The 21,788-nt window shown below is 43.3% G+C and overlaps 2 protein-coding genes across 11 annotated transcripts in view; both read left to right on the plus strand.

Annotated features, from left to right (window-relative positions):
- plekha6 (pleckstrin homology domain containing, family A member 6) overlaps nucleotides 1–12,406 on the plus strand; it is a 114,655-nt gene extending 102,249 nt beyond the window's left edge. For 9 of the 10 annotated variants that reach the window (XM_056363282.1, XM_056363246.1, XM_056363273.1 and 6 more), the window contains 10 exons: nucleotides 66–205; nucleotides 1,822–1,989; nucleotides 2,807–2,879; nucleotides 3,127–3,230; nucleotides 6,253–6,411; nucleotides 7,057–7,209; nucleotides 7,405–7,538; nucleotides 7,772–7,920; nucleotides 8,895–9,002; nucleotides 9,590–12,406. In XM_056363282.1, coding sequence (XP_056219257.1) covers nucleotides 66–205; nucleotides 1,822–1,989; nucleotides 2,807–2,879; nucleotides 3,127–3,230; nucleotides 6,253–6,411; nucleotides 7,057–7,209; nucleotides 7,405–7,538; nucleotides 7,772–7,920; nucleotides 8,895–8,992 — 1,178 coding nt within the window. In that variant the 3' untranslated portion in view covers nucleotides 8,993–9,002; nucleotides 9,590–12,406. The remainder of the gene's footprint in view (nucleotides 1–65; nucleotides 206–1,821; nucleotides 1,990–2,806; nucleotides 2,880–3,126; nucleotides 3,231–6,252; nucleotides 6,412–7,056; nucleotides 7,210–7,404; nucleotides 7,539–7,771; nucleotides 7,921–8,894; nucleotides 9,003–9,589) is intronic. The other variant, XM_056363298.1, reaches the window with a different exon arrangement.
- Nucleotides 12,407–12,517: 111 nt separating this feature from the next.
- On the plus strand, nucleotides 12,518–17,546 carry golt1a (golgi transport 1A). Its single transcript, XM_056363347.1, has 5 exons — nucleotides 12,518–13,526; nucleotides 14,383–14,474; nucleotides 15,283–15,461; nucleotides 15,663–15,726; nucleotides 15,809–17,546. The coding sequence occupies exons 1-5, from the start codon at nucleotides 13,502–13,504 to the stop codon at nucleotides 15,836–15,838; spliced, it is 390 nt and encodes a 129-aa protein (XP_056219322.1). The 5' UTR covers nucleotides 12,518–13,501; the 3' UTR covers nucleotides 15,839–17,546.
- Nucleotides 17,547–21,788: the final 4,242 nt, after the last annotated feature.

Raw genomic sequence — 21,788 nt, forward strand, 5'->3', positions numbered from 1 at the left:
CCTGTATATTCTAATGACACCCCCCACCCCCCCCCCCCCCACCCCCCTCTCTCTCTCCTGCACAGTGGCCAGCGGTGCATCAGGCTCCTTTAGCACCAATAGTCCAGCCAGTCCCCTGAGCTCAGTAAGCCTCACCAGCCCGCTCAGCCCCTTCTCCCCAGTGCCCGGCTCCCAGGCCTCCCCCACCAAACAGCTGGGCCCGGAGGTAAGCACCGGACACACCCAGCAGGGGCCCGACCCCAACCCAAAATCTGGTTCAGGCTTGTGTTTAGACTCTAGAACCAACCCTGATGTGCGTAGAAGATCGAGCCCTAAACCTCGTCCCAGGTCTTGTACAGTGCCTCATTTCAAAGCTGACCCTAAGCCCAGGTGTAGACCCAAGAGTTACACTGAGTCTGACACAGGCCTGCATGCAGAACATGTCAGTTACTATGGCAGTGACACCTATGAACACACCTGTCCTCAGCCCTACCTCTCTTTCCAAAACCACAGGGAGTCCCTGGGTAGACTAGACCCTGTGATAGAGGAGGCAGACCAAAACATGAACCACAAAATTAGCTCAGACTCTAACCAGCCTGTAAATCAAGCCAAAGCCAGAGCAGGTGAACAGATCTGTTTTCTCCAGGTACAATACCAGGACTCCAAATACACCAGTCAGCATCCAGACCCAGTCCAGGCCCACCCTGACCTCCAGGAGGTCAGCTGGTCCGCCTCAAGCAGCTGCATCCAAGAGGTCAGGGTTGGCCTGAGAAAAGATGTCTATCCAGACTCCCACCAGTCTCAGTACTCAGCAGGAGACCATGGTGGCTTCAGAAACCAGTCTTCGAACAGGCACTGGTCGGTGACTGAATCCCAGATCCTGCTTCTCCAGGACTCCTGTCTGACTGATGTATCATTACGTAATAGTCCAGATCTTTATGCAACCTCGGCCCCTTGTTGTAGAGGTGTTAGTCCTGACACCCACCACCATCAGAAGCTGGCTCCTTGGTCATCAAGTCATGGTGGTCCAGGTATGAGGCCTCTGACTTACCCCAACAGTCAGGGGGGACCCAGTACTGATCCAGCGATCTGTACCCTGACACAGTCTGATTCACGCAGGAACCAGTCAGGTAGAATGCTCATGCAGAGCAATCTTTAAAGACAGTGAGGTCCACAGTTAATCTCAACACCATCATCACCATTTTCATCATCATCATCATCATCATCATCATCATCATCATCATCATCATCATTCTGATCTGTAACACTGTAAATACAAGAACAAACAGATTCTAAACACTTCACATTATTACTGGTCATATTCTGTCACTGTGTGTGAAGCGGTCCTGTTAGATATTGGTCTAACCTCTCAGGAGTCAGAGATCCCATCACACACAGAGACTCTGCTGCAGTTTGTCACATAATAATCTCTCTGCTGTTTTAGTATGATTCTGGGATAGAAGCAGAATTTATGGCCACAGTGACGTAAGTTAGAGTACAGGAGGCTTCATCCTGGTCCCCGACCCGATCACATAATCCACATGTGTGAGCTGAACTTGTAAATGACTTCAGTTCTGATAGAAGCTGAAGTGAGGTGGGTGTTCACAGAGTCCGTCAGACCAGGCCATTGACTGGCCACCCATGGGTTTTCAATTCTAACTCCTTAACATGGGATCAAGACCTCATTCTACAGAATCATTCCTATGATCCTCTCTGCTCTGCACTTTGACTGGCTTTTATCACTCCTCCTGATGTGCAGCACTCTCTCTTCCTCCTGTCCTTCTCTCCTTCCTCCCTTCCTTCCTCCCTCCCTCCCTACCTCCTGGCCTTATGGTGATCTAGGAAAGTGTTCCCCCAAGGCCTCCCCTCCCCAAGGCTTATTACCCTTTGGAGCCCTCCCCTGCCACCCCTCCCTGCATCCCCCCCCTGCCCTTTGACAGCACCGTCTGGCTACGCGGCTTGGGCCTCGACGATGGTTACCTCGATGGTGAAGACCCTCACGTCAGAAAGGTATTTGGGTGTCCCCCCCTCCACTCAGTCCTGACTGTTGTCCCGTGTCATCCTGTCAGAACATCATTCTGAACATTGTAGCTCACCAGAGACCGTCCACTGCTCCATCCTCTCTCCAAACCTCTCCACCCGTTACCTCTGATCATCCCTCTGTCTTCATCAGCTGTTGCTGACCTCCCACCGACCTTGTTCCAGATGTGGCTGCTCCCTCTTTGCTCTCTTTAAAGCCTCTGCCTCCAAAGTTCAGCTATGTGATGTAACACATGGTGTTTGTACCTAAACCCAGAATGCATTGCAGGTGCTTTGGTAGAGCAGGAGCAGCATGTAGAACAGAGTCCTGTTAGGTGGTGTGCGGTTCTCTGCAGCCACAGCTCACCTGTCAGATCCTGTGGATCTGTTTGTGGAAACAAATTAATGTAGTGACATAGTTCATGGTCACACCAGACAGCAGCACAGTGGACATCCTTCGCTCAGTCTCAGGAAACAGCTGAGGCTCAGTAGAGACATCAGTAGAGACCTGGACAGTGAAAGAACACTGATGTGTCATGTGACCTCAAACCTGTGTGGGGCAGTTCTCCAGGGTCTCTGTGGTCCCTCAGGTCAGCAGCAGGGTCATCACTGAGACCAGATGATATTGGTTTGAAGTGTCACTGTCATTGATGCTGCTGTGACAGGTAGACCAGGTGCTTTAACACGACATCACTGAACATATGATGCATCACCTGATGCATCTGTCTCATCTGTGACCTAACACTTTCCTCAACCTCCAGGTTTAATGTTGATGACATGAGAATAATGTCAGTCTTCTGTGTTACAGCTCAAGTCTGGAGAACAGAACATCAGTGAGATGCAGGACCAGGTCCAGGACCGGCAGTCCAGCATGAATAAAGGTACAACAATCTCAGATCAAGATCTTTCTCAGCTGATGAACTGCTGATCCCCATGGAGGACAGATCACACTGCTCACACTGATCATATCTGTAGATGACAGACGAAAGAAAAACCCTTAATCCAGTTCAGGTCATGTCTCTGTGGTGTGACACCGATTACATCCACAGATGTGGAGACAGCTCTGAGAATCCAGCCTCCTCTTCTTTCCCATGGTTCTGACCATGTCTCCTGTCCCCTCTGTAACAGTTGGCATCGTTCCTCCCAGAACCAAGTCCCCCACAGACGAACCACACAGCAGCTCCATTCGAGTGTCCCGACACAATGGCAGAGTGCCGAATGGACTCTCCAGGGTGAGTCAACCTAGACCTAATGTTTGTTTTTTCCAAATGTCTGAACAACAGCCTACACTGATCAGTAACCTCAACCCTAAAACAAAACCATCTGAGTCGGAGAGCCTCGACCACTGTGTCCTAGTCTTACTGTGATCAGATAATTAGCACCACAATGACCAAGATACTTTACAGTGGTTTCTCATTAGGTTCTCAGAGACCAACAACCACCCACTGTGATACAAAACAAAACATGACAACGTGTGTGTGTGTGTGTGTGTGTGTGTGTGTGTGTGTGTGTGTGGATGTGAGTAAATGTTACAGTGTGTGAGGGAGCCTAAGTGGTTCACATGTACTTACACTGTCACAGTGAAGTGTTGAATTAACATTTGAATAGGACTTTTCTCTGGTGATCTGAGGACTACAGCTCAGTGCTATCATCATTCATCATCTTTTGGAAAAGACCAGGAGCCAAAATAATATATAATACATAAATACACAAACAGTAAGTATGGCATCAAGCATTCTCCTTGTCCCAATTCAGGGGCCACAGCCTTCAGAGGATATGTTCTACAAAGGTGTGGCCCTTTGAAGTTGTCATTGACCGCGATGGCTGAACCAAAATGAATCTGGTCTACAGAGGATTTTCACTTTGAGTCACCAGCTGTGCCCGCCGATACAGTTGTGACACAAAGCGCGACTCCTGTGGCCTTGCAACCTTGACAAAACCTGAGATTTTAAGGGCCTTGGTTTTAACAGTTATACAGTTAGTTGTTGAACTGAGCTGAAACCCAATACTTAGATTTAACAGTGTAATCCTTGGGCTCTCTGTCAGTGTTGTTTGCTGACATATTATTTTCATTACTGGTACGCAATGAATCTATAGGTTGGGTGAAGTGGGATTCACCTGTTGGAGCTTTCGTTGTCCAGGAACAGAAGGAACGCATGTGAAGGAGCCTTAAAAATGGGAGAGTCTAGTTTGGCTGCTGTGATGCAGTCAGTCTTCAGTTGCAGCCTCTAAACTGGGATACAGCTGTTAATAAGAAGTGACAGAGAAGCTCAGAGAGTTGTGTAAGCATGACCACATTTATGATGTTTAATTATGTACCTGCAATGCAATAGCACTGAAGGCATATATTATTATCCAGCATACTTATTATGTGCATGCAATGCAATAGCATTGAAGGAATATATTATTATTCTGCATACTTATTCGCCTTTTTCATCTTCTGTATCGGAATTTCGGGGCATAACTAGTCCTGCAGCTTTGAGAAAACCCAGACAATATATATATAAATATATTAGGCTTGTCAAAAAAATAGATACTCAGATACTAATCGATACTGAAAATTATTATCGGATTAGATACTCATTTGCAACAGTATCGATACCTGAAGGGCCTTTGCAATCTGATTTAGTTGAAATTGGAAAAAGTGCCATTTGTAATTATTTTGCATTATTATTTTACCTGGCCGGCAGCACATGTTAATGTTAACTGTTTAACTATTAGCAATTGGCTGATAGCCACATTAGCTGTCTGTTAAGTTACCATTAAGCTAGCAGCTAGGCTATGGCTAATAATAGAACGACTAACGTTAATATGGGAGCTAGGCAGCAAAATGTTTTCAGTCCTGCCCGTCTATAACATTAACAGACAATGTTAATTTAACAGGATAACACAATTATTTGTGTATGAAAAGTAATATATTTCTCTTAAAGTCTAAAGCTGAGAAAAGTCAACCAGCAACTAGACAAAAAACAGCGGCAGCCTACCCTTCCAACGCTATTTTTTTTTTGCACTACCTCAGACAACCTAAAAATAGTGTTGTCATTGATGTTATTGTTTGTATTGTTCTAATCTTTTCAATCTAATCTGTTCAATCTTTTCCTGGGTATTGGTATTGAGTTTGAAGTTCTAGTATCGTGACAACCCTAATATATATCAATCAATCATCGCTAGAGTGGGAGGAGCTCTAGAACTCTTCTGAAAAAAATCTGTGTAACTCATCCTTATGGCCACATATTTCAGAACTGACTTACAGAATTTGAATAGTGAACCTCAAAATTCCAGAGAAAAGGAGAAGTGACTCTTCTTGTAACTCGCTCCTGTGTCCATTTTTGGCTCCAGAAACACCGAAGCCACATAATTTGTGCACAAAGATCTTGTGCTGATCATGGTCTGCTCATGGTTTTGATAGGAGTTACAGCTCTTTTCAAAAAAAAGGCAGTTGTTTGAGAGGCTCGCCGAGCCAAAATGTCACTCAGCTCCGTGTCTGGCCTCTAGCTAGACACAGCTGTTTGACATGGCTCGTTAGGAGAGTCTTTGATCTCTGTGATGTTTACAAACACAGCCACACACACACACACACACACACACACACACACACACACACAAATATAAATATACATATTAACAGAATCACACAAACACCATCTCCAAGATTCGGATTAACCTTCAAAATAAAGTGTAACATGGTAAGAAGAAATTATTGGCTCTGTTGTACAAAACCTTATGCAATTTATACTGCCAAACAAGGAAACACAGAATAAACAAAATAAGAGTCTCAAAAAGGTAAGAGGTATAAAAAAAGTCATAAAAGTTTGATCTTAGGATCTATTGTATATATGGGGATATAGTGGCATAGCTTTATTGCAGACCAAGGGCATGTACATGTGTGTATACATGTCTTGCTATGGTTGTGGGGACAAATTTGGGTTTGAAACCATCAGTGTGAGGTTATTTTGACCAGTTGTGACAGCTTCAAAAGGCTTTTTGAGAGAAACCTGCAGTGACTGAGGTCAGTGTCAGGATAAATCACTATGACATTTCTCCTGGAATTTTCTAGTTTCATGTAATTTGTCCTGATGGAGAATGAAGCTCAGGAACTCCACACATCTTAGTGGTTTGTTTACATCACTGGACAACAACAGGCCCTAAACCTCAGAGTCCAGCTCAGGTTTCTGTCTGTATGATCAGCTGTGTCACAGGACCAGGACTCAAAACTCCTGAACTGAAGTGTATCTGTGCCCCCCTCTGTCTCAGGAGCGTCCAAAGAGCGCTGTGTTTCCTGCAGATATGAAGTCCAAGATGAGCGTAGAGGAGCAGAACGAGCGAATCCGCCGCAACCAGAGCAGCTCTGTGAGGGACAAAAGGCGGAGTCTAAACCTCTCAGGTGGCCACTCTCCAGCCAACTACAAAGTGGTATGATTGACCATATGATGTTGTCTTAGAATAAAAGCTTGTGATGAGAGTTCAGAACTTCAACCCTGTTCATCAAACATCATAATTTCAATGCGTACACAACATTTAAACATGAAGCAGCTCAACCCTCAATGACACACATTCTCAATGACATGCACTCACCCTCAATGATACACACTCACTCTCAATGACATACATCCTGAATGACACGCACTCACCCTCAATGTAGTTCTAACACATACAACTGTCAAGTGGGAGGTCCATGAGGGACTGCATCACTTTCACTGCAAAAACAACTCCCTGTGTGTCAGGGTGGAGCAGGTGGAGGAGAGGAGAGAGCCATTTAGAGAAGTGAGCACAGATAATGTGCTGTAAACAGATGAGGACCTGTCATCTGACTGACTGAAGTCTCCTCAACACTGCTTCTCAGAGTTGTTTTTCAGATTAGAAAACACACACAACACACACAGACAACGCACACAGTGATGTGTGTTTAATCAGAGTATTCAGTGTAAAATCCACTTCTTTTAGATCTGAGAGCAAATTCTAATAAATATACAAAACCGTGTCAAACTGGAGCAGATGGTTTCACTGTATCTGTGTCTGTATGTGTGTGTGTGTGTGTGTGTGTGTGTGTGTGGACAGGTTCGCAGGCGGCTTACAGCTCATGAGATTGACATCAAGGACCTGGAGGCAGCGGTTCGAGGTCAGGGTCAGGAGTCACCTCGGGAGGAAATTGCTCGTCTCCGACGGTTGCAGGTGGAACCAGATCAATATGACCTGGATGTCAGCAGAGAGGTAAGTCAGCTGACACGTCACCTCCTCACTGTGCTCTCACATCATCCACATGTCTGCTCTCACAGACAGATGAATATGATGAGCTCCAGGTCTCTGGTACTGATATGACATGATATGATAACAGCTGCATGACCTGCCAACACCCAGAGAGTGTATGGGCTTCTCATTTATCCATGTGTATCATGTGTGCTGTAGCTGATGGCTCCTGAGAAAGTCCTGATCCCAGAGAGATACCTGGACGTGGAGGACAACATTCCTCTGAGCTCTGAGGAGCAGATGGAGAAGCAGAAGAAACTGGAACGGATCAAAACCCTCATTGCCAAATCCAAGTGGGTCTGACTCTGTTTCTGTACTGTGTCACTGGCCATAACACCTTCACTCACAACAATAAGTGCTCATCTCTATCTGAACCACATTGTGTGTTCATGGTGATGGCACACCTGCACACCTGTATCATACACCTGTTTACTTCAACCTGTGTTCACCCAGTGCAGAGACAGCAGGACCTGTACTCTGAAAGCATCCTCCTCCTCCTTTCTCCTCTCACCCCTGTGTCTGTCAGTTTGCAGAACATGGTTCCTGTCCTGGATGGCCCGGTGGAGGGTGGAGCTCCCGTCTCCTCCCAGCAGCAGCTGCAGGAGCAGGAAAAGAGGATTGAGATCTCCTGTGCTCTGGCTGCTGAGGCGTCTCGGCGCAGCCGCATCCTCTCTGGTAAGGACGCTATCTACAAGATGGCCATCAACAACATCAACACAACATAACACAACAACACATCGACACACCACCACCTCACTCACGCTCTCTCGTGAACCTCTCTGTGTGACCTTGGCTCAGGACAAACCACTGTACTGACTAACACTGCATCTCTGCCCAGACCTGCCTGCGTCTTGTAAACTACACTGTATCTGTCAGGACACTGAACATACACCTGAACACATGTGGCATCCAGTTCATCTCCATCATGTTAGAAGATAGAAGTGTGAAGTGGAGGTTTGTTAATGATGAGCTGTGAAGTCATGTGACCATCATTCTGTTCCTTCATCCCCAACAAGCACTTCACTCACTACTACACCATATACATATTCAGTGTATTGACCTGTCTCTGCTGTGTGTGTGTGTGTGTGTGTGTGTGTGTTTAGGTGTGTGTGTGTGTGTGTGTGTGTGTGTGTGTGTGTGTATGTACAGTATATATTTGATTTATGTTATTGACTGATTCATGTCAGCTCAGTGAGTCTCTGCTGTGTTTTGATGTCATTGACAGTGGTATTTCTCTGCTCTGCTTCCTGTTTCACAGTGTGTGTATCTTAGTCCCCCCAACACACACACACACACCCACACATGCACACACACAGCAGAGACAGGTCAATAACTCATTAAGAGCAACAAAAACAGGTGCTCTACATCTTTGTCAAACCAGAGATTGAGTGAGAGAGAGAGGTCGACCCACACATCTGAGTCACTACAAATCCCCCAAAAATCCCTCCCAAAAATAAAAAAACAAACAAAAGAAACAGTCATCCAGGGGAAACAGTGATATATGATGATGTAGGTGAACAGGTGAATGCTCTGTAGCTCCTCCTCTGACCCCACCGTTCTTCTCTCATTGGTTGACTCACTCCTTGTTTTGTTTTGCTCTCCATGTCTCCCTCTGGTCATTCCTCCCACATCCTTTCATCTCATTCCAGCCCAGTGCGCCCCCAGCCCCCCCACCTCCCCGACCAGCCTGGCCCCTCCCCCTTCCTCTGCTGACTTCCCCAACTCCGCCCACATCATGAAGGTGTGATTCTGACAAGGTGAGTATCCGTTCACCAAAGCACGTCCACCAGCGCCCCCACCCCTCCCTGTCCTGTTTAGACCTTGTGGGACTGGATCCTCATGACTTCACCACTAATGTTAATAATACTGTAATACTGTTACCTGTTAGACTGAGTGTCAGTCCTGCTGATGAGCCAGTTCTCCACATCGACTCAGACTTAAAGTGACCCAGATTTCAGAGGTGAAGGGTTCATGTACGAGGTTAAACATTCTTCTTGTAACTGAATCTAACTTCTGGAAATATCCTGCTCATAAATCTTTAATTTGCGGTGTAAAAACGTGAGTGTTAGTCCGTCCTCTGAGTTCTCAACACAACGTCTGACGTGTGTCCCACATCCCAGCAGAGCAGCTGAGGAAGACTATGAGATGTGGCTGAAAGCTTCAGAAAGGAGCCAGTATGATCTTGTGTTGAGAATTTGTGTTTGTCAAGTTGATACGATCCAGTGCAGCTGTCCTATAAACACACATCCTTCTGCAGCTGCCGTTAGAATGACAGGAAATTGTCCTGGTAACTCACCCATGTCTCCCTCACCTGCTTTGTCTCCTTTGTCTCTCCTGTCTGCAGCTCAGGCGCTGGCTGCTGTCAAGTTTGATGGAGCGTCTTTCTGAGGATCCACTGGAAAGACTGAACAATGGAGATGACTCCAGACAAACACTTTCATTTCTGTTTCCACCTGACACAACAAAAGCACCGACACCTGCTAGAGGAGCAGATTCAAAACCCAAAGCCAAGCTACCCCCAGCCCCCTCCCCCACCCCCTGTGTCCTGTGGCACGGAGGTTGGCTTCAGGTCTCCTACCAGTTTCAAGTGGTATAATATTTCTATGTCATTTAGCTCAGGACATGTTTTACAGAGTAGAGATTATGATGAGGTGTTAGTGAACTGAGGTTTGATGTTGATGTAGAGGGATGAATAGATCACTGCATCTGAAGAAGACGACAATGAAAGAGGAAGAGAGCTGCAGAGAGTGGTCCGGCTGTAATGTTTGTAGCCACATGCGGTCTGGTCAGCTGATGACATGTACACAGAGACTTAAGTGGCCACAGGGACAGAATAATTTAGGCTCCACTCTTTCTTACATGAGAACACAGCAGCTTCCACCTGCTGCAGAGGTCAGAGGTCAGGGCACTGTGTTTATTTGATCTTTGGTCATAAACCCAGGAGGGAAAAGAAGACAGTGTCCTCAGCTGTGTGCTGTGGAGCCCAATCAGAGCTCGGTTAGCTGTTAACTCTGGTCACTGTGTATCACCTGCAGGGGGCAGTACTGTGGTTCTGTTCACACCTGAGTTGTCAGACAGGAAATGGGTCAAACTTTATCATGAAGACTGTAACACCAGCTGTAGAGTTTATACTGTAGCTGTGTCCATGTGTTTGAGCTTTTACAACAGCTAGTTCAAAGAAACATCAGTGACACAGTCTTCTGCTCCACTTGTTAACAAACATCTCTCTAGGAGAATAACAGAGACTGATCCCAGATCAGAGTCTGAGTCCAGGTAGAGTTAATATATATCAGGCCTGTCTTTCAGCATGTGCTCATGGTTAAAGTGAGGTTAGAGCTTCACTAATAGATCACCATCAGGTGGTTCGATGACGAGAGCCCAGACCTCTAGACCGTTGCAGACCTCCAGACCGTCCCGTCCCAGGTCTCCACACCGTCCCAGACTTCCACACCACCCCAGACCTCCACAGCACCCCAGACCTCCACATTGTCTCTGTTCCCTGCTCTGCGTGGCCCTCATGTTTCAGTTGCATACGAGTGTAATTCATGTGAGTCAGAAACCTCTGCCACCTCCACCCACTGTGCAGCTCCTGCTGCTGGTTCAGTCCTGTAGTGGAGGTGGTATCAGGTGGAATCAGCCCAGTGAATGTCATGATGTAGGTAAAGTATGTTGGATACGTGCGTATCAGTGGTTTCTGTATGTTGAACTAGAAGTGACCTTAAAGTCTGTGAGGAGGAGTTAATGATGCGGTCAGGATTAATTACTGGAACATATCCCAGTGACATCATAATCAGTGCCATAGTCCAACACATGTCAGTGCTATCATGTGTTTCATGTCACAACTCACACATTTTGCATCCGAAGGAAACTCAAAGATTCGCACAGAACATGGATGACAGGAAGTAAGCCAAAATCATGAATGAATTAAAAATTGACTTAAATAATTTAAATTTATCAAAAATTAACTGGTCTTTACAATAAAACTGGTTTAGTTTGTTTTGATTTCATATCATTAAATTTTAATTTAAAACATCTGTTTTAACTGGATCTGACGCTTTAATTCCAGGTCACATGTCTGTGTGTTAAACCTGTTACTACCATGTTACTGCTCCCTGCTGGTGTTTTATATTTAGTGACTGTTGAACATAATTATAATCAAATGAAAAATCATGTTGAAACTAAAAATCTTCAACCTTTACCTCTTCATTGTAACTTCCTATGTGTCCACACACACACACACACACACACACACGCACAGACACACACACACACACACATACACACCCTTCGCCTGTGTCATTTGTGTGTTCATGTTTTTTTTGCCCCTTCCTCAGTGTGTACAGAGCTGTTGTACTCAGAGACAATGTGTTACAGGATGAAGAAGACTGACTTTTATTCTGAAAGGTAACAACTCACCAAGCAAAAACAGTGGAGGACTTCAGAAAAACGTCTATTTTTTCTTGTGTTATGTTTTTTAAGAAAGGGAATATGTTCACAGAGGCCATACTATTTTTTTAGATGTTCCAGTCGACAGGTTGAATTTTTACACACAGAGGTTTTTCACAGATGACACTTTGTGTTCACGTTGTGGCTCTCGGGGACAGAACACACATATTTTTGGATTCTCTGGGATCTGACATGTTAGAAACCAACAGGTGGTGTCTGATATTTGATACTAGATGTAGCATTTGTGACGATGACAATACAGAATATAGACCTTCTATACATTGGCCATTGTACATACTGTTTTGGATCAGTGAACCTGACTCTTACATATAACCACTGCTACTTGGGACATAGACAAACTGCTTGAACTATGCAAATGATAAAAGACAAATAGTACGCTTGCTTTCAGAAAACCCTGCAATAAAGTGAATGTATACAAATACTATGTTTCTATAGATGCTTCTGAATTATCACAGTGTCTCATTGTCTGCAATGATGATGATATATTCACTGCTGCTGTTTTAATCCACCTGATGATGATGATGATGATGATGATGATGATGATGATGATGATGATGATGATGATGATGAAGCTCACTGCCAAAAGTCTCCTGAGGTCACCTGTGCAGCCCACCCCTCACCTGCAGGTCCCTGATGATGCCCTATGGTCTTTGTTATATCAAAGTGTATGTGATGAATAAAGAGCAGAAACACACACAGACTGGATTCTTTTAGCTCACAGCTGACAGGAGGAAGAGGAGGAGGCTGAAGATACATGTCTTTGTCACTCACAGGGTCCAGAGAATCATGCAAACATGTAACATATGATCCATTGTAAGTGATGTCATCAGGTCCTGGATCAGAATATGGTGATTAAAGTGTCTTTATGTTATTATCAATGGTCACATGATCACCAGCCACTGTTATGTTAACACTACACACAGCTGTGATAAAAATGAACCTGGATCCCTCTGTTTCAGGTTTGTTTAACTCATGTAAAACTAGTCTAGAGTTTTAGGATACAAAGTAAATTGAGGAAAATGTGAGTTTCTGCCCTTACAAATCAACAAACAAAACTTTATAGTAACCCATACTTGAAAATGAAAACTGAGCACAGACACTCTTGTAACCATACTATTTAACCACAAATTATTCCACGAAAATATAATGAAACATTTTTACACAATTTTTAAAATTGAATGCTATAAAATGAATCAGGGTGACACAAGGAAAACTCAACAGCCCTTTTGCTGTAAAAAAAAAAAAAAACAACAAAAAAACAAAGACAATTTAAAATACCAAACAGATCAAATTAGATATTACACTCTATCACCGCTGCACAGAATGGGAATACACAATGACTGTAAATGCATAAAGTGTGGTGCTGCTGAAGGAACTCCATCAGTGCTGTATTAACACTGAAGAGAGCAGCTGAAGTTCAAGCATGATAACCGTAATTAATGGGTTTAATGGTTCAGTTGAAGGTTGACAATATTGAATAAAAACAAAAAAAGACTGAAAGATAAAAGTAAAAAGGAAAGGACTCAGAGAGGAAGGAAAGACACAAATACAAGACAAGGGATAAATACATCATGGGTTTGACTGGCTGAGGACATCACTCAGATAGCTGAGCCTTCACCTGAGAATCCCCAGTGTTACTACAGGGGGTCAGTGTGCGCCTTGTCTGGTTAATGTTCACACACTGACAACATCAATGTGCAAAGGTCACAGCTGAGAACAGAGAGGACTCATTTGTTCCTGACAGAGACACAGGCAGCAGGTGAAGAGGAGGAAGACGTCAGGGATCAGCATGGTGGCTGTCACAGAGCTCCAGAGTAAGTTTCCCATTATCCCTCTGTTCTAACATGTTAGTGTGAGTGACTGTTGGGACTATTAGCTGTGATTGGTGGATCAGAGATCAAGAGGTTTGACCTTCCAACAGACAGATGTATTGGTGGAGACACTCTATCTCCAGGTAAATGACTAGAGAACAGTTATACAGTTTAATAGGTCAGATGCTCACCTGTCAGAACATGGACACACCTGAGCTGATGAAAAGCAGAACTGGTGTTTAACACAGAGATAAGGTGAGAGGTCCAGATTCTTTAGTGAGACCTCAGTGCTAATAAGGACTACAAACATGTCTACAAACAATACTCTCCTGCAGACCTCCACAGATCAGTCGGCACAGCTTCATGCAGACTTGTCATGATTGAGATTACCTATCATTCATTGTGTGGAACAAGTGAATTTGTCTCTGTCAGTGTTTCTTTCACACAGAGATTTCTTCACTGAATGTTTCTATTTTCTGGCCTGGCCAATATCATAATTTCCGCCCTCCACAGTGGATGAAATCTAGTGAATGATGTTTTTTTTCTCCAACTACACTGTGGACACTCTAAACATATAAATATCAGTGACAAACAGTGATCAGCTGCTGATTAGGTTGTGCTCCAGTCAGCAGGTTGTTGCTGCTAACAGCTTGTTATCACTGTGTAGCTGTGTGATGTCTTTCCTTGAAATGAAACGATATATTTGTAAGTTGCTCAAAGATTTACATCTACACAGAGATAAACTACTGAGAGCATGACTGACACTGTGTGTGTGTGTGTGTGTGTGTGTTCGTGTGTGTGTGTGTGTGTGTGTGTGTGTGTGTGTGTGTGTGTGTGTGTGTGTGTGTGTGTCTTCCAGAGATCGGTGTGGGTGTGACGGGCTTCGGGCTGTTCTTCCTGCTCTTTGGTGTGCTGCTGTACTTTGACTCAGTCTTGTTGGCCTTTGGGAATGTGAGTAATGGGACACACATCTGCTCAGTGTCATCATCACAAACCCACACACTCATGTGAGGAAATATGAACAAAGATTTTCTTGCCGAACTGAACCATGGACATTAAGGTTTTAAACATCATCTTAACAACCGGGCTGTCTGCTGGTTCTGTTGTGTGCTGCTTCGTTTCCAGGATTACAGTTTAAAGCACAGATTCACATCTTACAGTACTGACCTGCATATCAGCACTTAAACAGTGACCAACAGCTGTATTCACACAGGCAGACCCTCCTAATGTGACTCCAGTGTAGAAGACAAACCGTCTCCACGTCTGTCTCCACAGAGACTGGCCTACATACAGCAGGACTGTCAGGTGCTCCTAGCCTCATTCTGGCTTTCACCTGCCAGTGTCAGCTCACAGCTGGATAGATTATCTATGGCCACAGTTGGACCAGATGTGGAAGTGGCATTTAGCAGTTTTGCAGTGTGTAGTTTTAGCTATAATGCTGCTTCACATTCATCAACACACTCTCCTGTGTAGCTACAGTGACTGTTCTAACAGGCTAATCATGAAGCCAATGGGCTCATAATGAAGCTCATGGGCTCATAATGAGTACCTCATTAACACCTGCGAAACAACAAACATAATGCAATGATTTTTGTGTTATTATTTGGCACTGGACTTAAGTAGAGCAATTAGTTAAAAGATTTCAACTAGAGTGAAAGATTTGGTTTGGAGAAAAATGAAAGTTGCAGAATAAAACAGTGATACTGTGATTGTGTGTTAATATTTCCTAATTTTTTTGGTGTGATTTTCCTCCTTTGAGGTCTTGTTCCTGAGTGGATTGACGTTCATCATCGGCTTGAGAAGAACAGCCCACTTTTTCTTCCAGAGACAAAAGTTTCGAGGCTCATTTTTCTTCCTGGGAGGCGTGTCTCTGGTGCTGTGCCGCTGGCCAATCATTGGAATGCTGGTGGAGAGTTACGGCTTTGTGCTTTTGTTCAGGTAAGCTCAGGTAGGGTTTTAGTGGAACAGAAAAACAAGGCTGCAAATTCATATTTGTCTTGTCATAATAATGATAATAATGATACTAACTAATGTTCCCAGGATGATGTGGGAATACTATGATCTGTATAATAAATCTACATTATAACTGATGTGATGTATAAAACATGAAATACCACACTGCTGTGTCCCCCGCTGTAGGTCCTTCTTCCCCATGGCCTTAGCATTCGTGCTGTCAGCTGTGAACATCCCCTTCCTCAACGCAGTATGTTGTGTTCTTGGCTCATTAACATGTTTAATTAAAACATTTAGAAATACCTCAATGACATCTCTTGTTTTCCTGTCAGTTTTTCTCCAGCAGCTCCTCCATGGTCTGAGCAGAACAACATGTTACAGCAGTGAAGGAGCCCAGCTGGAACTGGACGTCAGAAAGGCGTTGGACTCTAACAATGGACACATTTTTGTTGGAAATGAAAATCAGGTTGATGTCAAAACCCAACGTTGGATTGACATCAACATCCAACGTTGGCCTGATGTTAAATTTTAGTTGGAAATGAAAATCAGGTTGACGTCAAAACCTAATATGTGTTTGACATCGACATCCAACGCTGGACAGTTGAATTTTGGTTGGAAATCAAAATTGGATATTCATCATAACCCAACATTAGCTGTAAAATTACAACTTAAAAGAAAGATGATGAAATTGAGATAGTATGGATCTTGTTTGCATCACAAACTTTTAACAGAGCCACATTTTAAGTTTTTTTTTGGGGGGGGCATTTTTGCCTTTATTTACATAGTGAAGTGAGAGACAGTCAGGAAAGTCAGGGAGAGAGAGGGGATGACATGCAGCAAAGGGCCACAGGTCAGACTCGAACACAAAGCCACTGCAGTTAGGACTAAGCCCATGGACAGAGCCGCATTTGAGTTGTAAATGAAAAATCAACATGCTGAGAAACTTGGATGTCATACGTTAGACAGATGTCAAGCTGTCAGACAGACTCAAAGTATTGGTCAGGGAGGGACTCAAGGCAGGACTCAGACGCAGAGAATAAGAAAACAATGGGCTTTATTGAAATCACCGGTGACCTCAGACAGAGTGAAAAATAAATGGCTATGAAAAGGCTAGTCACTAAATTCTGAAGTCTGAGAAAACAAAATCACTCCAGGAGGAGGGGAAAACGTTCTAATCAAAAAAACAAAAGGTAAACACAAAATGCTCCGTAAGGAGGAAAAACCTGACTTAATAATAAAGATAAACCAAAATAATCAACTAACGCCACCAAGTGGAGGATCTAAGATAATCAATAGATTACACGAAACAAAAATCACTCATAACGAGGAAAAACAAAGGGCTATGAACATTAGCTAAGGCAAGAAATTAAAAAACAAAAAAAATCACTCTTGACGAGGAACAAACGTCTTACTTTGAAGGACACTATGGCTGTGGGCATGGACAAAGGCTCAGGTGCAGGTTAATGACAAAGACACTCTGGCACAAGACAAGGGGAACACAGACTATTTAAACACATGGAGGGAAATAGGGCACAGGTGGAAACACTTAGGGCAATCAGACTGAGACACATGAGGAAGGGCAAGTGACCTGAAACGAGAAGAGAGGTACTTTTCAAAATAAAACAGGAAATGACAGGACAAAACAAAACCAGGACAAGACAACCTCACCACGGTGTGAGAGTATTCATTTTAAGATATAAGCAGAGAAAAGTTTCACTTTAAAATCTTAGAGAAATTGTAATACACAAATGTAATTCATCCAATAAAACCACAAAAGACATGCAATGGGGTTATCAAAATAACCTTTTATTGTAAGATTTATGAGCTAAATTGTCCTTTTTTCTTATGACTTATATTAACCATTGCTAGCTGAACACCATGATGACGTTTTGGGTTATTTCACAGAATGAATTTAGGGATACCACCAGTCTGTAATAATTTTACGATGAGTTGGCAACATCAGCACATATTTGCAAACCTCCTCAGTTCATGTCAGTTAAAGAAAGACAGCTTCATCAAGTATCAAGTGTAACAAGACATGATTCAATTAATTAAAAAAATGCTCCCACATTTTTGTGATTTTACTGTGCTCTTAGACCAGAATCTGTTGGCACGGGGCACCTGACCCACAGCACACACACACACAAACACACACACACACACACACACACACACACACACACACACACACATATATATATATATTTATGCACACACACATACATATGTATGTTATTGTTTTTTTTTATTCTACAACAGGGGGGTTTAGGTCTCTGACTATTGGCTTTAACTTGCCCAAATTTCAGAAAAAGGCATATCTCCTTAGCTTAGCTCGATTCCAGGATGTCTGTGGGATCATGTAGTTGCTATCTCATTCAATAGACTGAGCTAACTGAGCTAAGATTGCCTAATCAATACGGGACACAATTTGTCCCGGATTTTCGTTCATGTTATGTCCTCAAAGTGCTGTAAATAATGTAATGTCAAGTAAAACCAAACCAGTACGTAAATTTGTCAAATTTTTTCACCCTCTTTGAGCCTCTCCTGAAACTGTCTGGCACCCCCTGGGGAGGCCTGCTCTTACTTTTAAAATATCTTGTCTGGTGTCAAATGCCTGGTGGGAATTATTTTTAAAATAGCTTCCTTAGGCAGCAGCCAAACAAAATATAAAGAATTAGTTATGTTATTTTATAAATGGAGAAAAGATAAATTAAAAAAATAAAACCATTTAGCTGGGAAGTTGTACTTTATATAATGTGTTAAAAAATCAGTGGAGTTCCAGTAAGGCGCTGATGATTGTATAGCTTGAGACAAAAGCTCCTTGAGTCAATAAACAAATAGTCACCAAATTTTAACTAGAAACACTTATTCAATACTGTAAATGCTAGAATGAGCAGGAATAGGACATCAGGTTTTAGTCAGAAATTACAAGAGCAGGAAAAACATTAATAAAGCACAAGCACATGTAAGCAGAAGTAGTAGTGTATGCTTACTTGCTTCAGGCATTTGGTACGGGGTGTGTTTTGTCTGGGTTGATGGAGTTTGTTGTGTGGAGCTGGTCCTTTGCATAGGTTGCAGATCAACAGGTGATCTTGATCCTCTACTTTGTTCTGTTTGGTGAGACAGGCCTCTACGAGAAGGTGGTCTGGCTCTTCTCTTTGGAGGTGGGTTCCTGAATTTGCAGGGGGGCTACAAGAATCACAGAGTGTATTTGATGCTTAAGACAAATGGTTATACTAAATTTAGGACAGATTTTTTAACAAATTATTTCTCTAATACAAATTACCATTGCAGGTAAATACAAGTTTAATGAGTCCTGTCTGACCCATAAGCTCCTTTCCTGTGACAAGTACAGTTAGTGTTCTTCTCCAAAATAAAGGCAATATAGACCTGCAAAGAACGATGATTTAGAGTGACAACCCAAATCTAAATTTTTCTTTTTCAAAAGTTAAAATTCATTATAATTATCATTATTATTACTATATATTTACAGTCATCTGTCCTGGAATTCTTTGGTACTTCTAAACCTTCATCCCTCAAAATACCAAGCAATTCATCAATTTTGTTTCTTCCACATTTAGTTCTTGTAGCACAGGAAGCAAGAACCAAGCATGGCGGTGCAGGAGGCGGAAGCAACGCTCAGGCATACAGAGATTGTGGGTAATGTCCAAATAGGCCGGGGAGGTTTGGGGCTTGGCCCAGGCAAACCGGTATGGAGTAGAGCAGGTCCCAAAGAGAAGAAAAAGCTAGTTGTGGAGCAGGTTTGTAGACAGGAGGAAATATTAAGTGGTGCTAAGGCAGTGGCCCAGGCTAAGCAGGGACAGTGGTTGAATTGGGAAGGTGTAGATAAGAAAAAGCTTAGCTGGAAAGAGCTGTGGAGTATGGAGGAAAGTAGTATTAGATTTTTGATAGGGGCAATATATGATGTATTTCCAACTCCCCAGAACCTAAAACTCTGGGTAAATGGAGACCCACTATGTTCATTGTGTTCAGGTACTGCAACTTTAAATCACATTTTGTCAGGCTGTAAGGTTAGTCTGTCGCAAGGCAGGTATACGTGGCGACATAACCAGGTTTTAAAAAGCTTAGCCGCAGGAATTGAGGATTTACGGAGGCAGGCAAATTTAGGAGGGTCTAAAATAAAGAGAGTTGCAATCAAGTTTGTTCAAGAGGGAGAGAAAGTTGGTAAGACAGCAAGGAGGCAAGTGGTAATAATAATAGTGGTAATAATAATTAAAATAAAATAATAATAATAATTGTTGTTATTATTATTATTATTATTATTATTACCACTATTATTATTTATCATCATCATCATCAACAACAACAACAACAAAAACAACAACAACAATAACTAGAAAATTCCAGGGAAATTTTGAGTGCCATGGGGGCTACTGCCGTACATGATTTATTCCCAGTGTTCAAAAGTCACCCTGATCATATTCTGGTTTTGAGAAATGTCTTGATATAAAAGACTCTGATATAAAACAATGTCACATCCCTCCATCATGTATTATGTGGGAAATATCTCATATTCTGTGTTGTTTTTTTTAATAAAACAAGAGGCAACATGTCTTCAAACTGGCATTTAAAGGGTTAAAGTCCTGAAAACTAATAAACATTTGGTAGGTTTGAGCAGAACTGAAGTGGTTTAAGAGATGTATGCAAAAAAAAAAAAGCAGAAAAAAATATTGATATATGATGATTTTATAGCATTTTCTTTGTGTGTCCTTTTTTTAAATTCTAGCTGTAGAGGAGTGCCTCGGAGCTGAGCACCCGTGGCACTAATAAACATAGTGACTAAAATCCTTAGAGGTTGCACAAGAGGCAGAAAAGCTAGTCCATCTTGGAGGAAAGATTAATGGAAACATTTTTGTGATGAAGAGCTGGCATGGTGAAAACAGGTTCTGGATACTGTATAATAAACTGGCACAATGAACACAGGCCAATGCCACTTAACACCGTCATCATTCATATTTTTTATATGGTTTCAAAGCAAATAAGACTGGTCCCTTAAAAGATTCGCCTACAGCGCTACTATCCCTAAATTTAATATCACTGTCACAACCTGCTCTGCCTTCAGTAATTTTCCAATTACCCTGCCTCTGTCTCACTCCCACCGGCCGGCCACACTTACCTCACTAGCTCCACCTTGGGCTCCCAACTGCATCTCATCACTCATCAAGCCAGTATTTATGCATCCCCGGTTCATTCACTCATTGCCAGATTGTTCTTTGTACCCACGTGAGACTTTCCAGTGTTCTTCTCCAGACTGACTTCCTGGTATCGACTCCGCTTGTCCCTGACCATCCTGCCTCGTCTCTGCCCCGGTAAATGCCTCAGCCTTCTGTCCCCGACCATGAATTCTGCCTCCGACCATGAGTTCTGCCTGTGCTTTTCCTGGTTCCCGTCTGCCTCTCCCGGTAGCTGTTTGGCATTCTCCAGCTTTGATGTCACAGCGGTCGTCTTGTGAGTATTTCCCTGCTGGTTTCCTGATCCTTCGTCTCCTGTCTCCTGTCTGCCCCGCTGACTGCTCATCTGGTTCCGATCCTCCTGCACCCTCGACTACGTCTCCAGCCTGGTCCCTAACGGTACCATTGCTTCCCGGTGAACTTTCCCCAGTGTGTGCGAGTTCAGTCACCTCGCTCCACGCACCTGATTCACGACTTTCGAGCCCCTGGGACCCATAGTCTCTTGGGGTTTGGGGTGGACCACCCCAAACCCCAAGAGACTATTTACCTGTGTAGTAAACTGAACTATACTGCTGCTCACCTGCTTCAATAAGTCATTACCAATCTAACCTGTGGTGTGTTGTGATGCAATGGGTCCTACCAACACCATTATTGTCTCTAGATTTCAACCTAAATAATATCAGATCAAGATTTCAGTGAGATACTCCACAGTCATTAAAACATCAATGCCATGCTTACTGGATGTTTGATGTTTCCTAAACATACGAAATAGGTCATACAATCACAAAGACTTAGTATATGTCTGTATTCTTCAGTTAGTATTTGGTTTAAGATGTTTTGACAGAGGAGTTTATGTAATGTTCATATTTCATATATGGACCCAGAAGAGCAGAGACTCAGAGGTGGTATAAAAGGTATTTAATAAAGAAAGGTGTTGAGGGAGATGAATGGAGTGGCTTGGGCTGAGGCAGGAGAAGGTAGGCGGGAGAGGTAGGGGCTTGCTGGATGGAGAGCTTGAGGCTGAGGTTGGTGGTTGGGAACGAGGGGAAGGCTGGTTTGAGAGGTAGGGCTGAGGCAGGAGCAAGCAGATTGAAGTGGTGGAGGTATCACGGAGGACTGG

The sequence above is a fragment of the Seriola aureovittata genome, chromosome 2 (assembly GCF_021018895.1).
Source record: "Seriola aureovittata isolate HTS-2021-v1 ecotype China chromosome 2, ASM2101889v1, whole genome shotgun sequence".
Lineage (NCBI taxonomy): Eukaryota > Metazoa > Chordata > Actinopteri > Carangiformes > Carangidae > Seriola > Seriola aureovittata.

Bases quoted from the DNA above. Each gene is read 5' to 3' on its own strand.
- golt1a (XM_056363347.1), top strand. From the start codon at position 13,502: ATGGTGGCTGTCACAGAGCTCCAGA. The intron at 14,475-15,282 runs GTGAGTAATGGG...TCCTCCTTTGAG, and splicing joins TCTTGTTGGCCTTTGGGAAT to GTCTTGTTCCTGAGTGGATT. The intron at 15,462-15,662 runs GTAAGCTCAGGT...CCCCCGCTGTAG, and splicing joins GGCTTTGTGCTTTTGTTCAG to GTCCTTCTTCCCCATGGCCT.